This window comes from Eleutherodactylus coqui, chromosome 6 (genome assembly GCF_035609145.1).
Source record: "Eleutherodactylus coqui strain aEleCoq1 chromosome 6, aEleCoq1.hap1, whole genome shotgun sequence".
Lineage (NCBI taxonomy): Eukaryota > Metazoa > Chordata > Amphibia > Anura > Eleutherodactylidae > Eleutherodactylus > Eleutherodactylus coqui.
This window is the reverse complement of record NC_089842.1, coordinates 226,667,883-226,688,446: the sequence shown is the minus strand read 5'-3', so window position 1 is coordinate 226,688,446 and position 20,564 is coordinate 226,667,883. Positions and strand designations below refer to the sequence as shown.

The following is a 20,564-nucleotide window of genomic DNA, read 5'->3' as shown; positions in this document are numbered from 1 at the left end:
AGTTATTATATCACTTATATACAGTGTATTGTGGTCAGTATGGAGGGGATCAGTTATTATATCACTTATCTGCAGTGTATTCTGGTCAGTATGGAGGGGAATCAGTTATTATATCACTTATCTGCAGTGTTTTCTGGTCAGTATGGAGGGGATCAGCTATTATATCCCTTATCTGCAGTGTATTCTGGTCAGTATGGAGAGGATCAGTTATTATATCACTTATCTGCAGTATATTCTGGTCAGTATGGAGGGGATCTGTTATTATATGACTTATCTACAGTGTATTCTGGTCAGTATGGAGGGGATCAGTTATTATATCACTTATATACAGTGTATTCTGGTCAGTATGGAGGGGATCAGTTATTATATCACTTATCTGCAGTGTATTCTGGTCAGTATGGAGGGGGATCAGTTATTATATCACTTATCTGCAGTGTATTCTGGTCAGTATGGAGGGGGGTTCAGTTATTATATCACTTATCTGTGGTGTATTCTGGTGAGTATGGAGGGGATCAGTTATTATATCCCTTATCTGTAGTGTATTCTGGGGAGTATGGAGGGGATCGGTTATTATATCACTTATCTGCAGTGTATTCTGGGGAGTATGGAGGGGGATCAGTTATTATATCCCTTATCTCTGGTGTATTCTGGTCAGTATGGAGGGGGATCAGTTATTATATCACTTATCTGCAGTGTATTCTGGGGAGTATAGAGGGGATCAGATATTATATCACTTATCTGCAGTGTATTCTGGGGAGTATGGAGGGGATCGGTTATTATATCACTTATCTGCAGTGTATTCCGGTGAGTATGGAGGGTATCAGTTATTACATCACTTATCTGCGGTGTATTCTGGGGAGTATGGAGGGGATCGGTTATTATATCACTTATCTGCGGTGTATTCTGGTGAGTATGGAGGGATCAGTTATTATATCATTTATCTGCAGTGTATTCTGGGGAGTATGGAGGGGATCAGTTATTATATCACTTATCTGCAGTGTATTCTGGGGAGTATGGAGGAGGATCAGTTATTATATCACTTATCGGCAGTGTATTGTGGTCAGTATGGAGGAGGATCAGCTATTATATCACTTATCTGTGGTGTATTCTGGTGAGTATGGAGGGGATCAGTTATTATATCCCTTATCTGAAGTGTATTCTGGGGAGTATGGAGGGGATCGGTTATTATATCACTTATCTGCAGTGTATTCTGGGGAGTATGGAGGGGATCAGTTATTATATCACTTATCTGCAGTGTATTCTGGGGAGTATGGAGGGGGATCAGTTATTATATCCCTTATCTACAGTGTATTCTGGTCAGTATGGAGGGGGATCAGTTATTATATCACTTATCTGTGCTGTATTCTGGTGAGTATGGAGGGGATCAGTTATTATATCCCTTATCTACAGTGTATTCTGGTCAGTATGGAGGGGATCGGTTATTAATAATAATAATAATCTTTATTTGTATAGCGCCAACTTATTCCGCAGCGCTTATTATATCACTTATCTGCAATGTTTTCTTGTCAGTATGGAGGCGATTGGTTATTATATCACTTATCTGCAATGTATTCTGGGGAGTATGTAGGTGATGATATCACTTATATATAGTGTATGTTGTAGATTATGGAAGGGTATCAGTTATATCGCTTATCTGCAGTGTATTCTGGGGAGTATAGAGGGATATCAGTTATTATATCACTTATTTGCAGTGTATTATGGGAAATATAGGGGGGGGGGGCAGCTGTGAAATCGCTTATCTGCTGTGTATTCTGAGTGGTATGAATGGGGATCAGTGTAATAACTGAGGATGTGGAACCACTGTGTCAATCTACCGGGTAGGTGATGACCCAACCCAGCACGGCTGACAGCCGACCTCGGCGTTGGAGGTAAGATATACCAGATGTACAAAGATGGAAGCTGAGGAAAGTATCTTGCCCTGAGCTGGTAACAGGGAGAGGGAAGACCCTGCCTATAAGGAGGGCTGGCGTCCTAATAACATAGTAACATAGTATGTTAGGCTGAAGGGAGACAATGTCCATCTAGATCAGCCTGCTTCTACCCCCCCCCCCCCCCCCCCTCCCGTTGCTGATCCAGAGGAAGGCAAAAAAAAAAACGGGGCAGAGGCCAATTTAGCTAACTTGGAGGAAAAAAAATTCCTTCCTGACTCCATAATGGCAATCAGAATAATCCCTGGATCAACATTTGAGTTCTACCTAACTCCAAGACCCGGATCAATAACCCTGTTGGTCACCTAATCTCTATATACTGTAATATCATAGCGCTCTTTCTGTGTTGGTGATGAAACCCGCTTTCTTCTAGACGCAGCAGATGCCCTCTTGTTACCGTCGCAGTCCTGGATATAAACAGATCATGGGAGAGATCCTTGTATCGTCCCCTGATGTATTTATACAGAGTTATCTGATCGCCCCTTTGGGTGCCTTTCCACTTGCGTTTTTTTAACACAATTGTCAATGGGACTTTCTAATGTTAAAAATGCAGCACACCGCAGCACAACTTGTGTTTTTGGCGCATTGCGTTGCATTTTTAACATTTGAAAGTCCATTGACAATCGCGTGAAAAAAAAAAGGCAGCAATAAAAAAAGGCTAGTGGAAAGGCACCAGTAGGGCTCCCACACACTTGGGTTTGCGTTTTTTGTTAATGTGATTGTCAATGGGACTTTCTAATGTTTAAAACGCAACACAATGCAACTCTCATTCCCTTTATTAATTCAGTTACCCTTCTTTGAACCCCCTTAAGCACTGTGACATCTTTCCTGAGCACCGGTGTCCAGAACTGTGCGCAGTATTCCATGTGGGGCCTGACAAGTGCCTTATATAATGGAAGGATAATGTTCTCATCCTTCGCCCCTATACCTCTTTTAATGCACCCCAGGACTTTATTAGCTTTTGCAGCATCTGACTGGCATTGGTTACTCCAGTTTAGTCTTTAATCCACTAGTACCCCCAGGTCTTTTTCCATGTCACTTTTCCCGAGCAGTACCCCATTTAGAGTATATTGGTTACATCCGTTTCTCCTGCCCATGTGCATAACCTTACATTTATGAACATTGAACTTCATTTGATTTTTTTTTTTCTCACCCAAGCCTCCAACTTATCTAGGTCCATTTGTAGCCACATATGCTGATGAGGAGTTATGCTGTTTTTCCTTGAGGTATTCTAGGATGGCAGCTCTCAGAAATCCCTCAAATGTTTTTCCAATTATTGAGGTGAGACTTACCGGCCTGTAGTTACCAGGCTTTCTTTTAGACCTCTTTTTGTATATTAGAACCACACTGACAATGTGCCAATCTAGTGGTACAACCCCAGTCTCAATGGTGTCCCTAAATATAAGAAATAGTGATTTATCTATCATGTTACTTAGTTTCCTTAGAACTCTTGGGTGTATTCCATCTGGGCCCATCAATTTTAATCCTCTTTAACCAGCTCTGCACTTCCTCCTGTGTTAGGCATGCAATATTAAGCGCGGGGGGGGGGCTTCTGTCTGCCCTCTGACAGAAGAGGGCAGACAGCGCAAGCGCCTCTAATCCAGGCAGAAGAAGGTTTTGGTCTGCGCCATGGAGATGGGGACGCCAACACCGGAGGGGGTAAGTGTATAACTTCTGTATGGCCAATATTTAATGCACGATGTATATTACAAAGTGCATTAATATGGCCATACAGAAGTGCTTACCCCGACTTGCTTTCGCGGGACAACCCCTTTCAGGACTGGGTTGGCAAAAACGTTCTTTTATACTTGCCCCCCTCACCTAATTGCCTGTTATACTCTGGAGGTCTCTATGTATTTCAGGCACCTCCCTGCAGTGCAGCCCCCTTTCTGATAATTATTAGTCAACATCTTGAGACTGTTTTTCTTACTTTCACTTTCAATCAATCCCATGATGCACCAGCACTACATTAGCTGAGGCTATACCATTTTTGCCTGCAAGTGGGTGAGGGGCAGTTTAATCATCATTAGGGCTTCTGTCCTTGGGCATATGTTAACATCAGCTTTGCCGTCAAGTAGTTAGAAGAGACTGCGTATGGCTGAGTGTGCATTGCGCATGCTCGTGTATCACACGGACATGAGCAATGTGACTCTTTTCTTTAATGTTTCAGAGCAGGGATACATATGAAAAAGCTCCCATATGCAATAGATTATGTAGCCTATACAAAAGTATAGGGCTAACACTGCGTGGTATGCAGAGATGAACAGCATGCTGCCATCTATTTCTTGTATATGTATCGATAAGCAATGGCCACACGCATGTGCATGGATAAGTAGAAGTCCATTGACTTCATTCGCCACATATTATGCGTCCATGTGTAATCCGCTGTGAAAACACAGTTATGGACATGATCTCTTCTGTATTCACCTAAATAAGCTACAGAGCACAAGTATACAGTCAGGAGGATGAGCTGTGATCTCCTCTATTACACCTGTGTGACAGGAGCTTCGTGATGATGTCTGTGCCCCTCTTGCAAGCAGCTTCAGCAATAGCTCCATGTAGGAGCATCACACAGACTGAGAATCTGACTAGAAGATGAATACATAACCCTCAATCAGATCTGAGCTGTCAGAATGAGATCACATGACCGTCTGAGGAGAAAGAAAGGAATACCTAACCAAGGCAGCACTCTGTGACTTATATATACTGGAGGACAGCTGCATCATGAAGGTATATAAATATCACCGGGGTGGCCCGTTATATTCTGCTGGCAAGCAGTGGCGCTCGGTTCAGCTTTGCTTGGATCAACATAAATTCTGACATCAACTACACCATCACTTTTGTCAGCAATCACCAGATCTGTATGTGCGGGGCTAATGGCGAGCTGCGCCCGAGATTCATGTGCGCGAATCGTATCACACAGACACCCCGCTCGTGTCCTGCGCGATGTGACGGAGACAGCATGTTTGTATGTCATATTCGCATGTGAGACTCACAAGAAAATGAAACAGCTGGGATTTTATTTTTTTTTTTTTTACAAATCCTGCAGCATCATTACGAATAAAGGAACCGACTTGTGCGCGGCGCAATAAAACCGTTGATGTAAATACAGCCTAAGGTCTCCTTCACACGACCATGTGCGTTTTTGCATTTGCCCGTACGCAGCGTATAGCTGCATGAGTGACTCTTTGTCACGCTCGAGTCTCGATCTTAATTTGCGTATTTCCAGTCATTCACCCGCGGCGCTGCTGCGTAAATAGTAAAAAAATACGCAAAAGTGACGGCAAGCAACGATCGGAATAGAACGACAAATAATGCTGAATTTGGGTGAGCTGTCTTTTGTTTAACCCTTGTACGCCGGTAACTCCCCCCCCCCCCCCTCACGTTTTGCTGCGTATCACAGACCTATCTTCACACGCCGTATAAAAAGGACTGCCAAAAATTGTTGCGTGTCCGTTTTTTTTTTTTCTTTCTTTTTTTTTCATGCGCTTCAATTTTACGTGGGAAAATACATTAATCTGAATGAAGCCATTGAAATCCAATGCTTCGTATGGCCGCGTTTTTAGGTGCTTTTTTATTTTATTTTTTATGCACGAAATACCTGCGTAAATACGGTCTGAATAAGCCCAAACAGCATGTCTATACGGGACGCGTCTGTTGTGGATTTATGTACAAAAATACTTCCCCAGCGGAGGTTTTTTTTTTCTGGGAGATATTCTGTGGATATCCCGCCTGTGCGGACGCACCCTGAGGAGTGCGCCATTATGTAGTTCATCCACGCGCTGCTGACTGTTTCTATAGGGGCAGGTATAGCAGCGGTTCTCGGGTCAGCGGTGACATATCTCATCCTACAGCCGGACCCCACAGAACCAGCAGACCTCCCCGCCCCTCTTATTCCTCATTAGCACCAACTTTTACCTCACACTTTCTTATAATTCGTCATTCTTTCTATAATCTCCCAACATGTTACTTTCGCTTTCTCCACCATCTAACCTCTCCAGCCTCACTCTGCCCGGTAACTGCTGAGCAGCTGCAGGGGAATTTTTCTATTGGAGGAGAGGATACCTACCATCCAATCAGAGCTGAGCTCCTCCTGCAGTGTTCGGAGTCACTGACTGACGGCTCCAGTTGTGTTTGTCAGAGCAGAAGTTCTTTATGTTCTCGTAACTCCTGGCCCCCAATATATCAGGATGAGGAAGATGTTCCCCCTCATTGTGCTTCTACTTCGCTTATCTGCAGTGTATTCTGGTGAGTATGGGGGGGGGGGGGGGTGTCAGTTATTATATCACTTATCTGCAGTGTATTCTGGTCAGTATGGAGGGGGATCAGTTATGATATCACTTATCTGCGGTGTATTCTGGTCAGTATGGAGGGGATCGGTTATTATATCACTCATCTGCGGTGTATTCTGGGGAGTATGGAGGGGGTCAGTTATTATATCACTTATCTGTAGTATATTCTGGTGAGTATGGAGGGGATCAGTTATTATATCCCTTATCTGCAGTGTATTCTGGTCAGTATGGAGGGGATCAGTTATTATATCCCTTATCTGCAGTGTATTCTGGTCAGTATGGAGGGGATCGGTTATTATATCACTCATCTGCGGTGTATTCTGGGGAGTATGGAGGGGGTCAGTTATTATATCACTTATCTGCGGTGTATTCTGGTCAGTATGGAGCGGATCAGTTATTATATCACTTATCTGCGCTGTATTCTGGTGAGTATGGAGGGGATCAGTTATTATATCACTTATATACAGTGTATTCTGGTCAGTATGGAGGGGATCGGTTATTATATCACTTATCTGCAGTGTATTCTGGTCAGTATGGAGGGGATCAGTTATTATATCACTTATCTACAGTATATTCTGGTCAGTATGGAGGGGATCGGTTATTATATCACTTATCTGCAGTGTATTCTGGTCAGCATGGAGGAGATCAGTTATTATATCACTTATCTGCAGTGTATTCTGGTCAGTATGGAGGGGATCAGTTATTATATCCCTTATCTGCAGTGTATTCTGGGGAGTATGGAGGGGATCGGTTATTATATCACTTATCTGCAGTGTATTCTGGGTAGTATGGAGGGGATCAGTTATTATATCCCTTATCTGCTGTGTATTTTGGTCCGTATGGAGGGGATCATAATATAATAATAATAATCTTTATTTGTATATCGCCAACTTATTCCGCAGCGCTTTCAGTCATGGATAAATGCAAAACAGTACAACAATTACAATGTGAGATACATTGGGTTAGACACAAATGGGTTGAGGGTGGTACAGGAGGTGCAGGGGTTGGGGAGCACAGTTATCAGTTATTATATCACTTATCTGCAGTGTATTCTGGTGAGTATGGAGGGGATCAGTTGCTATATCCCTTATCTGCTGTGTATTCTGCTGGGTATGGAGGGGATCGGTTATTATATCACTTATCTGCAGTGTATTCTGGTGAGTATGGAGGGGATCAGTTATTATATCACGTATCTGCGGTGTATTCTGGGTAGTATGGAGGGGATCAGTTATCATATCACGTATCTGTGGTGTATCCTGGGTAGTATGGAGGGGATCAGTTATTATATCCCTTATCTGCGGTGTATCCTGGGTGGTATGGAGGGTGATCAGTTATATCACTTATCTGCGATGTATTCTGGGGATTATGGAGGGGGATCAGTTATTATATCACAGGGATCATACGAGTCATGGAATGCCTAGTAATTTCATGAAATTTTCTGATTTGTCATGGATTTTTGTTTTTTGTCATGGAATTGTCTCAGTCTTGCTAAGAGCCAAACCGGTGCTTTTTTACCTGCATCACTGAGGGATTACTTTTTCTTGTATTTAAGTTCATACGCTAAAGATGGGAGGAGGGTTGGGGAAATCAACGAATCAAAGAAGCTGCTTTGTAAAAAAATTCAAGTTTTCTATCAGAGTAAAGTCTGTTAAAAAAAAAGTGTAATAAATATTCACTTGGCCATACCTCATCGCGGAACAAGATTTCAATAGACCCTATGGCCTCATGTCCATGGGCCGCATGATGTCCCCGTGCAGAATCCTGCAGTGGATTCCATTCAGCCCGCAGACTAGAGGCCAGAAAATACAGTATATTCCTCTGTCTGGACGCTGCAGAACTCTCCTACGTGCAGGCCGGATCTTTCTTCTGCCCGGCGGATGCGCTCGGTACGCCGGCAGCGTGCAAGACGCATGCGCCGCACTGTCTAATAAAAAAAATAAATGCCTGCTTTCCCGCGTTCCCACGGCACGGACATAGTGTTAGCTGCGTCTGTGTCGCGGGGCGAATGTTTTTTTTTTTTTTAATTGACTTAAATAAAACCCATGGAAGCCATCTATTCGGGAAAACCGTACGAAATGAAGCATGCTGCGGGTGTTTTCTTGCGTGTGCGATCTGTGCGCTGGGGAAAAATGATATCCGCAGGTATTTAATTACCTGCGGGTGCCCAATGATTCCCTATGGGCGCGGATCTTTCATGCCGGAGACTCGCGTGGATTTAATAAATCTATTTTCCCCATGGATATTGGGCCTATGTCTTTTTTAATAATTTGATTCGCCCTTAACTTTCATTCTATATCTTTCAAAAATTTCAGTTAATATTTTTGAAAGTTAATTTTGCGAAAAGAAATATTTACCGTATTTTCCAGCGTATAAGATGACTTTTTAACCCAAGAAAATCTTCCATAAAGTCGGGGGTCGTCTTATACGCCGGACTAACTACCTGTAGAAAAAAAAAATCAATAATCCCCTCCAGCGGCGTTTTGCGATTTCTGTATCCTACCCGATGATACTCCAGCCTGGGTTGCCCTAGAACTTACCCGCAACCCCTGTCCCTGCCTACTTGCCTCCACTTCTGGCTAACCCCAGGCGGGCAACTGGGCGGCGGTTGCTGCTCTCGCTAGGGACCGAGGAGGGACGCTGGCATACCAAGATGGAACGGTAGAATACCGACAGGAAGGGCAGATTAATAAACCTACAGAAAATACAAGCAGACTGAGGCAGATGGGATAACCTGGCAGATATAGCAAACAAGCTGAACACAGGAGACTGACAGAGGAAGGATGCTAGCACACTGACAGAAACCAATAACTGGCAGTCAATGGACCTCACTGCCAGCCTTATAAACAGAAGCCTCCACCCCGGGGCAGAGAGAGGGAGGCAACACCTCCCAGCAGGATCCAATATACAGGAGCTCGTGCACGATGCCACCCGGACCCATGAGCGCACGCACCGCGCCAACCAGCCACCCATTCCCCCGGCAGCCAGACAACAAGCCAGGGGGACACACCCCGACCACGGGACCCAAGGCCCAGCCGCCCCGGGAGGACCCACAGCCGCCGCATGGTAACAGTTATCTTTCCCAGGTCGTCTCCACGACAGCACCACCTGAGATCGCCTCCTCCTGATAGGACAGGAACACACCGAGAGGTTAAAATCCCCCGTCCTCCCCTCCTCAGTGTTTTCCTGTCTTGCCAGGAGGCAGGATCACCGAGAGGGCCTGGTGGAGACGCCAGCCTGAAGATCTTACCGCCGGATCGGAGGGCAATGGGTCAGCCTGTCCTCCCTTCCTGTAGAGCGACTCCCGGGATGCCACATGGGGTGGTTCCCCTGGGCCAGGTTCCTCTCGCGGCGGCCCATGGGGTGTTCAAAGCGTGGCTCCAGCTCTCCTCAGGCGCTGGCTTAGGACCGAGCGCGGCGCTTCCTGGATCCCCTTAACGCGTGTTGAAGCGGGGGGGGGGGGGCGCTGCGCCATGTGACTAGCGTGATGACGTCATCGCGGTCGGCTCAGCCGGCGCTCGGAGGGGGCGGGGCTTAAATTTAAAGGTGCCAAATTCAAAAAATAAAAACAGGAACCTGAGAGAAGATGGCACAGATCAAGTAAGAGCCATTCAGTGAGTGTTTGGCTTACTGCCCCAAGAGTGTTTGCAGCACCAGTAGCAAAATATGAGTGCTCCAGCACCAGAGGTTGCGTAATGTTCAGCCGCAGCGGGAACCGTAAGTAGCCAGTGGGGCAAACAAGGTCATGCATATTCGTGTACGTTATTGTGAATGTTGCATCCTTATATGCAAAAGTTTTGTTTATCTGCCAGGGGGATAAAAGGGATGCCCCTCCCAGAACCAAAGCGAAAAAATGCACAGAATGTGGTGCAAGACTGCCGGCTTCGCATGTGAAGTCATTATGCAAAACCTGCATAGCCAAGCTAGTCAAGGAGGAATCGGGGGGATTCCTCGAGGACGTCAGGAAGCTAGTCCGAGAGGAAGTATGGTCAGCCCTGGCAACTCCAAAAACGCCACCAACGGGGGCGAAACGCCGGAAAAGGGTGTATAGCCCAGAGGAGCACTCAGACTCTGAAGAGAGTTTGGGATCAGAACCAGAAGAGCCGGTGCTCGAGGAGTCCTCAGAAGGAGAGGACTACAAAAAGTACCTCTTCCATAGAGAGGACCTAGCGGAACTCATCAAATCCGTTAGAGCCACGCTGAAGATGGAAGAACCCAAAGAGCCCCGCACCATACAAGACGAGGTCTTTGGGGGATTAGGGGAGAGACGGAAGTATACCTTCCCGGTCCACAACAACATCTTCAAGATGATACTAAAAGAATGGAAAAAAAACTGATGCGGGATCCTTCTCCTCCAGAGGGGTTAAGAGACGCTATCCGTTTGAGGAGGAGGTATGCGCGAGTTGGGAAGAAATACCCAGAGTGGATGTCCCAGTGGCTAAGGTGGCTAAGAGGACAACCTTGCCCTTTGAAGACGCCACACAGCTGAGAGATCCAATGGATCGGAAGGCGGAGGGTCTATTAAGAAGATCCTGGGAGGCAGCCGCCAGTACACTCAGACCAGGGGTCGCAGCCACGTGTGTTGCTAGAACCCTGGGGGTATGGCTAGAGCAGCTGGAGCTGCATATTTCAAATAAAACACCGAGGGAACAAATTATAGATTCCCTCCCTATACTAAAAATGGCCACCAATTTTTTGGCGGACGCAGCGGCGGAGTCGGTGAAGCTCTCGGCGAAAGCAACGGCCTTAACCAACTCTGCCAGAAGAGTCCTATGGCTAAAGTCATGGTCAGGTGACCTGGCATCAAAAAATAAATTATGTCCGCTCCCTTTTCATGGCCAGTTCCTCTTTGGTCCAGATCTGGACAAGATCCTAGAGAAGGCATCAGATAAAAAGAAAGGATTCCCAGAAGAGAAACAGCGTAAAGGGAAGACCTTCTTCCGGGCCCCAGCACAACAGCCGGAACCATATAGGGGCAAGGACAAGACAGGCCGCTGGAGTTACCCCAATTGGGGCAGAGGGAGGAACTTCCTCTTCAACTCTCATCATTGGGGATCCAGCCAAACAGAAGCCCTGATGCCATCCCAGTGGGGGCGAGGCTGCAGAGCTTCGCGGATCGATGGGCCTCAGTTTGCAGAAGCCTGTGGATCCCGGAGATCCTGCAGCAGGGATACCAAATCGAACTGGTGTCCCTCCCCAGGAGAAGATACGTTACTACCAGAGGTCCAGCGCAACAACTGCACCCGCTCCAGCAGGCGGTTCGGGACCTACAACGTCTAAAGGCAGTGTCCTTCGTGCCACAGAGAGAAGAGACCCGGGGGCATTACTCCAGACTCTTCCTAATAAAGAAGCCGGGCGGAGGCTCACGCATGATATAACATCTAAAGCCCCTGAACACCTTCGTCAAATATCGAAAGTTCAGGATGGAGTCGATCGCTTCAGCAGTAAGGTTTATCCCCAAGGGAGCCTGAAAAAGACTTAGATTAAGTCGAAACGTCGCCATTTTATGGAGCAATAAAACCCTTTTTTTATAATCTCTACACCGTTGATGCTGCCGCCTCCTTGGATACCAAGGGAGCCTACATGGCATCTATCGACCTGAAGGACGCCTACTTTCATGTACCAATCCACAGGGACTCGCAAAAGTACCTAAGGTTCGCGCTAGAGATGGGCAAGAGGACAAGACATCTCCAATTCAGATGCCTGCCGTTTGGAATCTCCTTGGCACCCCGCATCTTCACAAAAATCATGGCGAAGGTCGCAGCCTACCTGAGGCAGAGATCGATTCTGATAGACCCCTATCTGGACGACATCTTAATTATAACCGAGTCCAGAGAGCTCCTAGCAGAAAACCTGGCAACAGTGCTCAACCTGCTACAGTTTTTAGGATGGATAGTAAACTGGGAGAAGTCCAGCCTAGACCCCAGCAGGGAGAAGGTGTTTTTAGGCATAACACTCGATTCAGAAGCTCAATGCTCCTTCCTCCCCGAGACAAAAGCGCAGAAGATCCGACAGATAGCAGAATCCTTCCTTCGGAGACGGTCATGCTCAATCCGGGAGGCTATGTCTCTCCTGGGAAGCCTGACATCATGCATCCCGGGGTTAGCATGGGCTCAGGTGCATACCAGACCTCTGCAAGCAGCGGTTCTCTCAGCATGGGACAGCAAGCAATCCTCACTAGAAGGGAGAATGCTGATAAGGAACTCAGTGAAAATATCCTTGTGCTGGTGGACATCCCCAGGAAATCTGCGAAGGGGGGTCCACTGGATACTGAATCCGGCCGTGGATGGATAGTAAACTGGGAGAAGTCCAGCCTACACCCCAGCAGGGAGAAGGTGTTTTTAGGCATAACACTCGATTCAGAAGCTCAATGCTCCTTCCTCCCCGAGACAAAAGCGCAGAAGATCCGACAGATAGCAGAATCCTTCCTTCGGAGACGGTCATGCTCAATCCGGGAGGCTATGTCTCTCCTGGGAAGCCTGACATCATGCATCCCGGGGGTAGCATGGGCTCAGGTGCATACCAGACCTCTGCAAGCAGCGGTTCTCTTAGCATGGGACAGCAAGCAATCCTCACTAGAAGGGAGAATGCTGATAAGGAACTCAGTGAAAATATCCTTGTGCTGGTGGACATCCCCAGAAAATCTGCGAAGGGGGGTCCACTGGATACTGAATCCGGCCGTGCAGGTCACGACAGACACAGGCTCCTGGGGGTGAGTGGTGCACGTCGGAGACAAGCTCCTACAGGGGCTATGGCCACTGGGGATGAAACACCAGTCCTCAAACTACAGAGAACTGCAGGCGATCTGGAAGGCCCTCCAGCACCTGGGGGACGCGGTAAAAAAACAGCACATAAGAGTGCTATCGGACAATACCACGGCAGTAGCCCATATTCGGCACCAGGGGGGCACGAGATCACCAGCTCTACAAAGCATCACGCAAAGAATCTTTCGCTGGGCAGAGGGCCGCATCTCTCATTATCTGGTTCAGCCTTCTAAGAAACCTGAGCATCCAGGAGCCAGTTACCCTTCCGGCTCAAGCGAATCTACTAACACAGGGGCCTTTGAACTACCCCGATATAAGCAGACTGCATTTAACAGCCTGGATACTGAAGAATCCATACTGAGGGGCAGGGTGTTCTCGGACAAGGTAGTCAGGACACTAATGGCAAGTAGAAAAGACAACCAACCGCATCTACCAAAAAATCTGGAAGAGGTTTATCTCTTGGAGACAGGGGAAGGACTCCTCGAGCAGCGGCACTGACATCCCATTAATCCTGGATTTCCTGCAGGAGGGCCTGGATATGGGCCTCTCCCCGAGCACCCTTAGCGCCCTATTCGACACTAAGCTAGTAGGGGACAGGTGGATCAGGTGATTCCTGACAGCGGCAGATAGGTTGCGACCTAGACCTACAAACATATGCCCAGACTGGAACCTAAATTTGGTCTTGGGGGCCATGTCAGCGCAACCCTTCGAACCAATTGAGGGGCTCTCAATAAGAATGCTCACAATTAAAACAATCTTCCTAGTGGCCATTTCCTCAGCCAGACGGGTCAGCGAGCTACAAGCCCTATCCATCCTGTGGATCCCGGAGATCCTGCAGCAGGGATACCAAATCGAACTGGTGTCCCTCCCCAGGAGAAGATACGTTACTACCAGAGGTCCAGCGCAACAACTGCACCCACTCCAGCAGGCGGTTCGGGACCTACAACGTCTAAAGGCAGTGTCCTTCGTGCCACAGAGAGAAGAGACCCGGGGGCATTACTCCAGACTCTTCCTAATAAAGAAGCCGGGCGGAGGCTCACGCATGATATAACATCTAAAGCCCCTGAACACCTTCGTCAAATATCGAAAGTTCAGGATGGAGTCGATCGCTTCAGCAGTAAGGTTTATCCCCAAGGGAGCCTGAAAAAGACTTAGATTAAGTCGAAACGTCGCCATTTTATGGAGCAATAAAACCCTTTTTTTATAATCTCTACACCGTTGATGCTGCCGCCTCCTTGGATACCAAGGGAGCCTACATGGCATCTATCGACCTGAAGGACGCCTACTTTCATGTACCAATCCACAGGGACTCGCAAAAGTACCTAAGGTTCGCGCTAGAGAAGATAACGGACACCAAATTAGTCTTCAAGACGGACCCAACCTTCTTGCCTAAAGTAGTGTCTCCATTCCATAGGGCCCAGAAGATAGTAATCCCCTCGTTCTATAATCACCCAAAAGACGAGAAAGAGAGAGCCTTAAATTGCTTAGATGTCAGGAGAGCGGTCCTGAGGTACATTGATGCCACAGGCCCATGGAGGCAGGACGACAACCTGTTTGTCCAATGCTCAGGCCCTAACAAGGGGAAAAAAGCGGCTAAAAGCTCTATAGCCAGGTGGATCCGCCTGGCCATTAGCGAATCATATAGAACCTTGGGGAAGGAGGCCCCCTCGGCTCTTAAAGCCCATTCCACGAGGCCAGTAGCGACTTCATGGGCCGAGCATAGCATCTGTGGAGCAGATATGCAAGGCAGCAGTGTGGAAAAAGCCACACACTTTTGTCAGACATTATAGGGTAAAAGTGCAGCTAGTCGAGGACATGACCTTCGGTCGTAAGGTCCTCTCGGCGGCAATCCCACCCTAAAATAACTTTAGTTGATACGTCCCAGGTGGTGCTGTCGTGGAGACGACCTGGGAAAAGGGTTATTATACCTACCCGATAATCGGGTTTCCAGGAGTCTCCACGACAGCACCCGTACATTCCCTCCCAAAAAAAAAAAAAGTTTATAGGTATATATGTAAAAAAAAAAATACCAGATAGGTAAAGAATTTTTAGTTAGCTCCTACCCCGGCAGTTTCGTTATAATACACTGAGGAGGGGGGGGGGGGGTATTTTAACCTCTCAGTGTGTTCCTGTCCTATCAGGAGGAGGCGATCTCAGGTGGTGCTGTAGTGGAGACTCCTGAAAACCTGATTATCGGGTAGGTATAATCACCCTTTTTGTCCAAAACTATTTCTTTATTCCATTACAATCCAGTATTTTGTTTAACACTAGAGGCTAAAGGAATAAAGAAACTGTTTTGGATAAACAGAAAAGAATCTCAATACTCAGTCTTTAAAATCTGAAATGTTTTTGTATTTTTAGGTGCATTGAAGTTTTGTTCTCATCCGGGGCTCATGGTTAAGGCCTCATGTCCACGGGGAAAATCAGGTCCGCTACAGATTCTACATGTAGAATCTGCAGCGGGTCCCTCCTGCCCATGAGCGCTTAAAATAGGAATTTAAAAGAATTAACTCACCCGCAGCGGACCGGGAAGGTCTTCTCTTCCTCACGGCCGGATCTTCTTTTTCAGGCGGCGGATGAATTCGTCACGCCGGCGGCACGTCGCTGGCATGCACCGGACACATCCGCCGAGCCGAAGCAAGAAAGATCCGGCCGTGAGGAAGAGAAGACCTTCCCGGTCCGCTGCGGGTGAGTTAATTCTTTTAAATTCCTATTTTAGGTCTCCCGCGGATCTGGACGGCTTCCATAGGCTTCAGTAGAAGCCTGCGGAAGACCCGCACGAAAATGGAGCATGGTCCAGATTTTTTCATGCTCCGTTTTTTTTAAAATCACTTTTATTGACCATCCGCGGGTATTTATCTACCCGCGGGTGGTCAATGCATCCCTATGGGGTGCGGATCCGCGTGCGGGAGAAGAGTTAAAATCCGCTGCGGATTTTAATTCTTCTTTTGCCCGTGGACATGAGGCCTAAGGGTTTTTTTTTGTTTTTTTTTAAACTGCAAATAGCTTGACTTAGCAGGGTGTCTCTTATTTTTGTATTGTTGCACTTATCTGCAGTGTATTCTGGTCAGTATGGAGGGGATCAGTTATTATATCCCTTATCTGCTGTGTATTCTGGGGAGTATGGAGGGGATCAGTTATATCACTTATCTGTGGTGTATTCTGCTCAGTATGGAGGGGATCAGTTATTCTATCACTTATCTGTGGTGTATTCTGGTCAGTATGGAGGGGATCAGTTATTACATCTCTTATCTGTGGTGTATTCTGGGGAGTATGGAGGGGATCAGTTATTATATCACTTATCTGCTGTGTATTCTGGGGAGTATGGAGGGGATCAGTTATTATATCACTTATCTGCAGTGTATTCTGGTCAGTATGGAGGGGATCAGTTATTTTATCCCTTATCTGCAGTGTATTCTGGGGAGTATGGAGGGGATCAGTTATTATATCACTTATCTGTGGTGTATTCTGGTCAGTATGAGGGGGGATCAGTTATTATATCACTTATCTGTGGTGTATTCTGGTCAGTATGGAGGGGATCAGTTATTATATCACTTGTCTGTGGTGTATTCTGGTCAGCATGGAGGGGATCAGTTATATCACTTATCTGCAGTGTATTCTGGGGAGTATGGAGGGGATCAGTTATATCACTTATCTGTGGTGTATTCTGGTCAGTATGGAGGGAATCAGTTATTACATCCCTCATCTGTGGTGTATTCTGGTCAGTATAGAGGGGATCGGTTATTATATCCCTTATCTGCAGTGTATTCTGGTGAGTATGGAGGGGATCGGTTATTATATCACTTATCTGCGGTGTATTCTGGTCAGTATGGAGGGGATCAGTTATTATATCCCTTATCTCTGGTGTATTCTGGGGAGTATGGAGGGGATCAGTTATTATATCCCTTTTCTGCGGTGTATTCTGGTCAGTATGGAGGGGATCAGTTATTATATCCCTTATCTGCAGTGTATTCTGGTCAGTATGGGGGGATCAGTTATTATATCCCTTATCTGTGGTGTATTCTGGGGAGTATGGAGGGGATCAGTTATTATAACCCTTATCTACAGTGTATTCTGGGGAGTATGGAGGGGATCAGTTATATCACTTATCTGTGGAAAGGGAGACAAAATAATGGAGTATATGACGCGCGACAAACTTATTATGTGGTACAGAACATATTATGCAGGGGAGCAGCTAAGAATCATAGAATGTGCTAATTGTATTAAAAATGTTTGTCCGTTTTTGGTGCGAGTTGTTGGTGAGTTTGTACATCAGCCATGAGGTTGTGTGAGGGAAGGAATGTATCTAGCGAGCTGCGCCAATTATACCACATGGGCCATATTTTCTGCTGTGTAACGACATGTATCTCATAAGACTGATGATAACTCTCCACAAATCCTACACGGCTGCGTCCTCCCCACATCTCATCCGCACGCATTGCACACCCTCCTACAGCCTCTGCCACCAGCTCCATCTCCTCCATCACTTGGCTCTACCATCTCACACCCTTCATAGAATTCATAGACCTACTTTGTACAATACAGACACAGCTGCTGCAGAACAGCTTTCTGATGAAGCAAACAGAGGCTGCTTGTAAATCCTACACGTGTCTCATCCTCCCCCCACACCATAGATTCATGATGGGGTGTTACTTATTAGGCAATTCCTGCAGCTGCCATAGGTGAGGCTCCCAGAGGTGGGCGCTGTGCCCGTCCTGTGGAAGCGCCATAAATGTTTATGATGGTAATACTCCTATAACAGTGATTGGCATTAAGCTCCTACATTCTGTTCAAAATGAGGTTCTGCAGCATCTGAGGCCTATAACACTATCTCCTACTGTAGTCACTGATTATATAATACTATCAGGGACTGTGGAGCGCACATTATATCACATACAGAGTTCCCCTTGTAGTTCTTCCTGGCAGCGCAGTGAGAGACGAGAACATCATAACATACAACACGGAGAAGATCACATCATGTAATAACTGCTGCATCTCATATACACACCCGAGTCCCTGTCACCTATACGCTGTACATACATGACTGAGCCCGTTACCTACACACTATACATACATACACACTATGCATACATACATGACTGAGCCCGTTACCTACACACTATACATACATACACACTATGCATACATACATGACTGAGCCCCTGTCACCTACACACTATGTATACATACATGAAGACCCTGTCACTTACACGCTAATGATACGACTGAGACCGTGTCACCTACACGCTGTACATACATGACTGAGACCCTGTCACCTACACGCTGTACATATATGATGTCTCTTCCTGTTAGTGCAGTACATGTGTGATATGTAACACTCTGTACCTCTCTCAGACAGTCACTCTCTTCGCTACTATCATACTGGAGTCTCGGCTCCGGGGTTCGGGATACCTGAATACTCCTCCGTTGGATACGTGGATGATCGGGAGATTGCGAATTATAACTCAGACAGCAGAAAATACCAACCGAGCGTGGAGTGGATGAAGAAGCTGGGAGACGACTACTGGGAGGGACAGACACTGATTGGTAAAAGAAATGAGGCCATAGGCAGACATAATGTGAAGATAGTGATGGAGCGCTTCAACCAGAGCGGAGGTGAGAGACAGATATACTGTATATACTGCTATACACTGCACTACATACTATATACACTGTATATACACACTACTGTATATACACACTAACACATACACTATATACACATTGCACTGTATATACACACTAATATACACAATACACTATACACACTGCATACACACACCAACTGTATATACACTGTACTGTATATACACTACATATACACACTGCACTGTGTATATACAGACTGTATATATACACAATACACACTGTACTGTAAATACACACTGTACATATGCATAATACACACTGTACTGTATATACTCTATACACAATACACACTGTACTGTATATACACACTATATACAAAATACACTGTATATACACTATATATACACAATGCACCCTGTAGTGTATATACACACTATACACTGCACTGTTTATATACACAATACACACTACTATATATACACTGTACTGTATACACATTATATACAGAATACACACTTCACGGTATGCACACTATATATACACACTGCACAGTATATACACTCAGCATTATATAAAATCATACAATATATACACTGCACTATGTATTTACACACTATATATACACTATACACGCTACTATCTATACACACTGTACTGTGTATATATACATGATACACACTGCACTGTATATACACATTCTATACTGTACTGTATATACACTATATAAATATATATATATATTACTGTACATGCACACCATATACACAATACACTACTGTATATACCCAATACACACTGCACTGTAACACATGAGATATATATCTGTATATGCACACTATATATACAATACACTACTATATACACACTGTACTCTATGTATACACACTGTACTGTATAAACACACCATATACACAATACACTACTGTATATACCCAATACACACTGCACTGTAACACGCAGTAATATATTATACCCACTGTATATACTCTATATACACAACACACTGTACTGTATATACACACACACACACACATATATATATATATATATATATATATATATATATATATATATATATATACACACTACTATATATACACACTGTACTCTATATATACACACATTATACACTGTACTGTATATACACACAATACACTACTGTATATACCCAATACACACTGCACTGTAACACACATGAATATATTGTACCCACTGTACATACACTCTATATACACAACACACTGTACTGTATATACACACTATATATACAATACACTACTATATACACTGTACACAATACACACTGCACTGTACTGTATAAACACACTATATATACACTGCACTGTCTATATACACACTATATATACAATTCACACTACTATATATACACTGCACTGTATACATACATAATACACACCACTGTATATACACCCTATATGCACTGTATATACACACTTTATATACACATTACATGACTATTGTACATACACAATGCACACTGTACTGTATACACACTATATATACATTGTACTCTATACACACTGTACTGTATATACACACAATGTACACCACACACTGTCAAACCACTAACAATCACTTGTCCGTTAGTATTTATGTATTTTTGTGGGTGCTTCTCATGCTCCGCCCCTGGTGACGTCACCACAGGTCCTATAACATATATAAAACACAGAGCCTGACTGACAGAAGAACAAAATGAGAATACAACTAAGCGAGGTATTGTCTCAGACACAACTCAGCAGTCCTGACAGAAGACACCCACCTACCTCCACCACAGAGATCCAGTGGGCTGAAGGGCCTGCGGTGACATCACTTCTGTGGGAGGAGCCATTGTGCAGTTTCATAGAAAGTACTGTATGCTGGAAAAGCCGACAGCGGCCACTAAGACCTGTGATGACGGGGATCACATGACCAGGGGCTGATCACTGTATCCAGGAGTCTGCTGAGCTGGTGAT

At 45.5% G+C, this 20,564-nt stretch overlaps 1 protein-coding gene and 1 long non-coding RNA gene across 5 annotated transcripts in view; both read left to right on the top strand.

Moving 5' to 3' along the window:
- The window catches only part of LOC136633344 (uncharacterized), an 86,610-nt gene that overhangs the window by 42,948 nt on the left and 23,098 nt on the right, over positions 1 to 20,564 (top strand). The gene's annotated exons all lie outside the window — the stretch shown is intronic.
- LOC136633339 (class I histocompatibility antigen, F10 alpha chain-like) overlaps positions 1 to 20,564 on the top strand; it is a 44,998-nt gene that overhangs the window by 1,336 nt on the left and 23,098 nt on the right. For 3 of the 4 annotated variants that reach the window (XM_066609006.1, XM_066609003.1, XM_066609005.1), the window contains exons 1-2: positions 6,055 to 6,197; positions 18,358 to 18,618. In XM_066609006.1, coding sequence (XP_066465103.1) covers positions 6,140 to 6,197; positions 18,358 to 18,618 — 319 coding nt within the window. In that variant the 5' untranslated portion in view covers positions 6,055 to 6,139. Of the gene's footprint in view, positions 1 to 6,054; positions 6,198 to 18,357; positions 18,619 to 20,564 lie in introns of those variants that run through there. The other variant, XM_066609004.1, reaches the window with a different exon arrangement.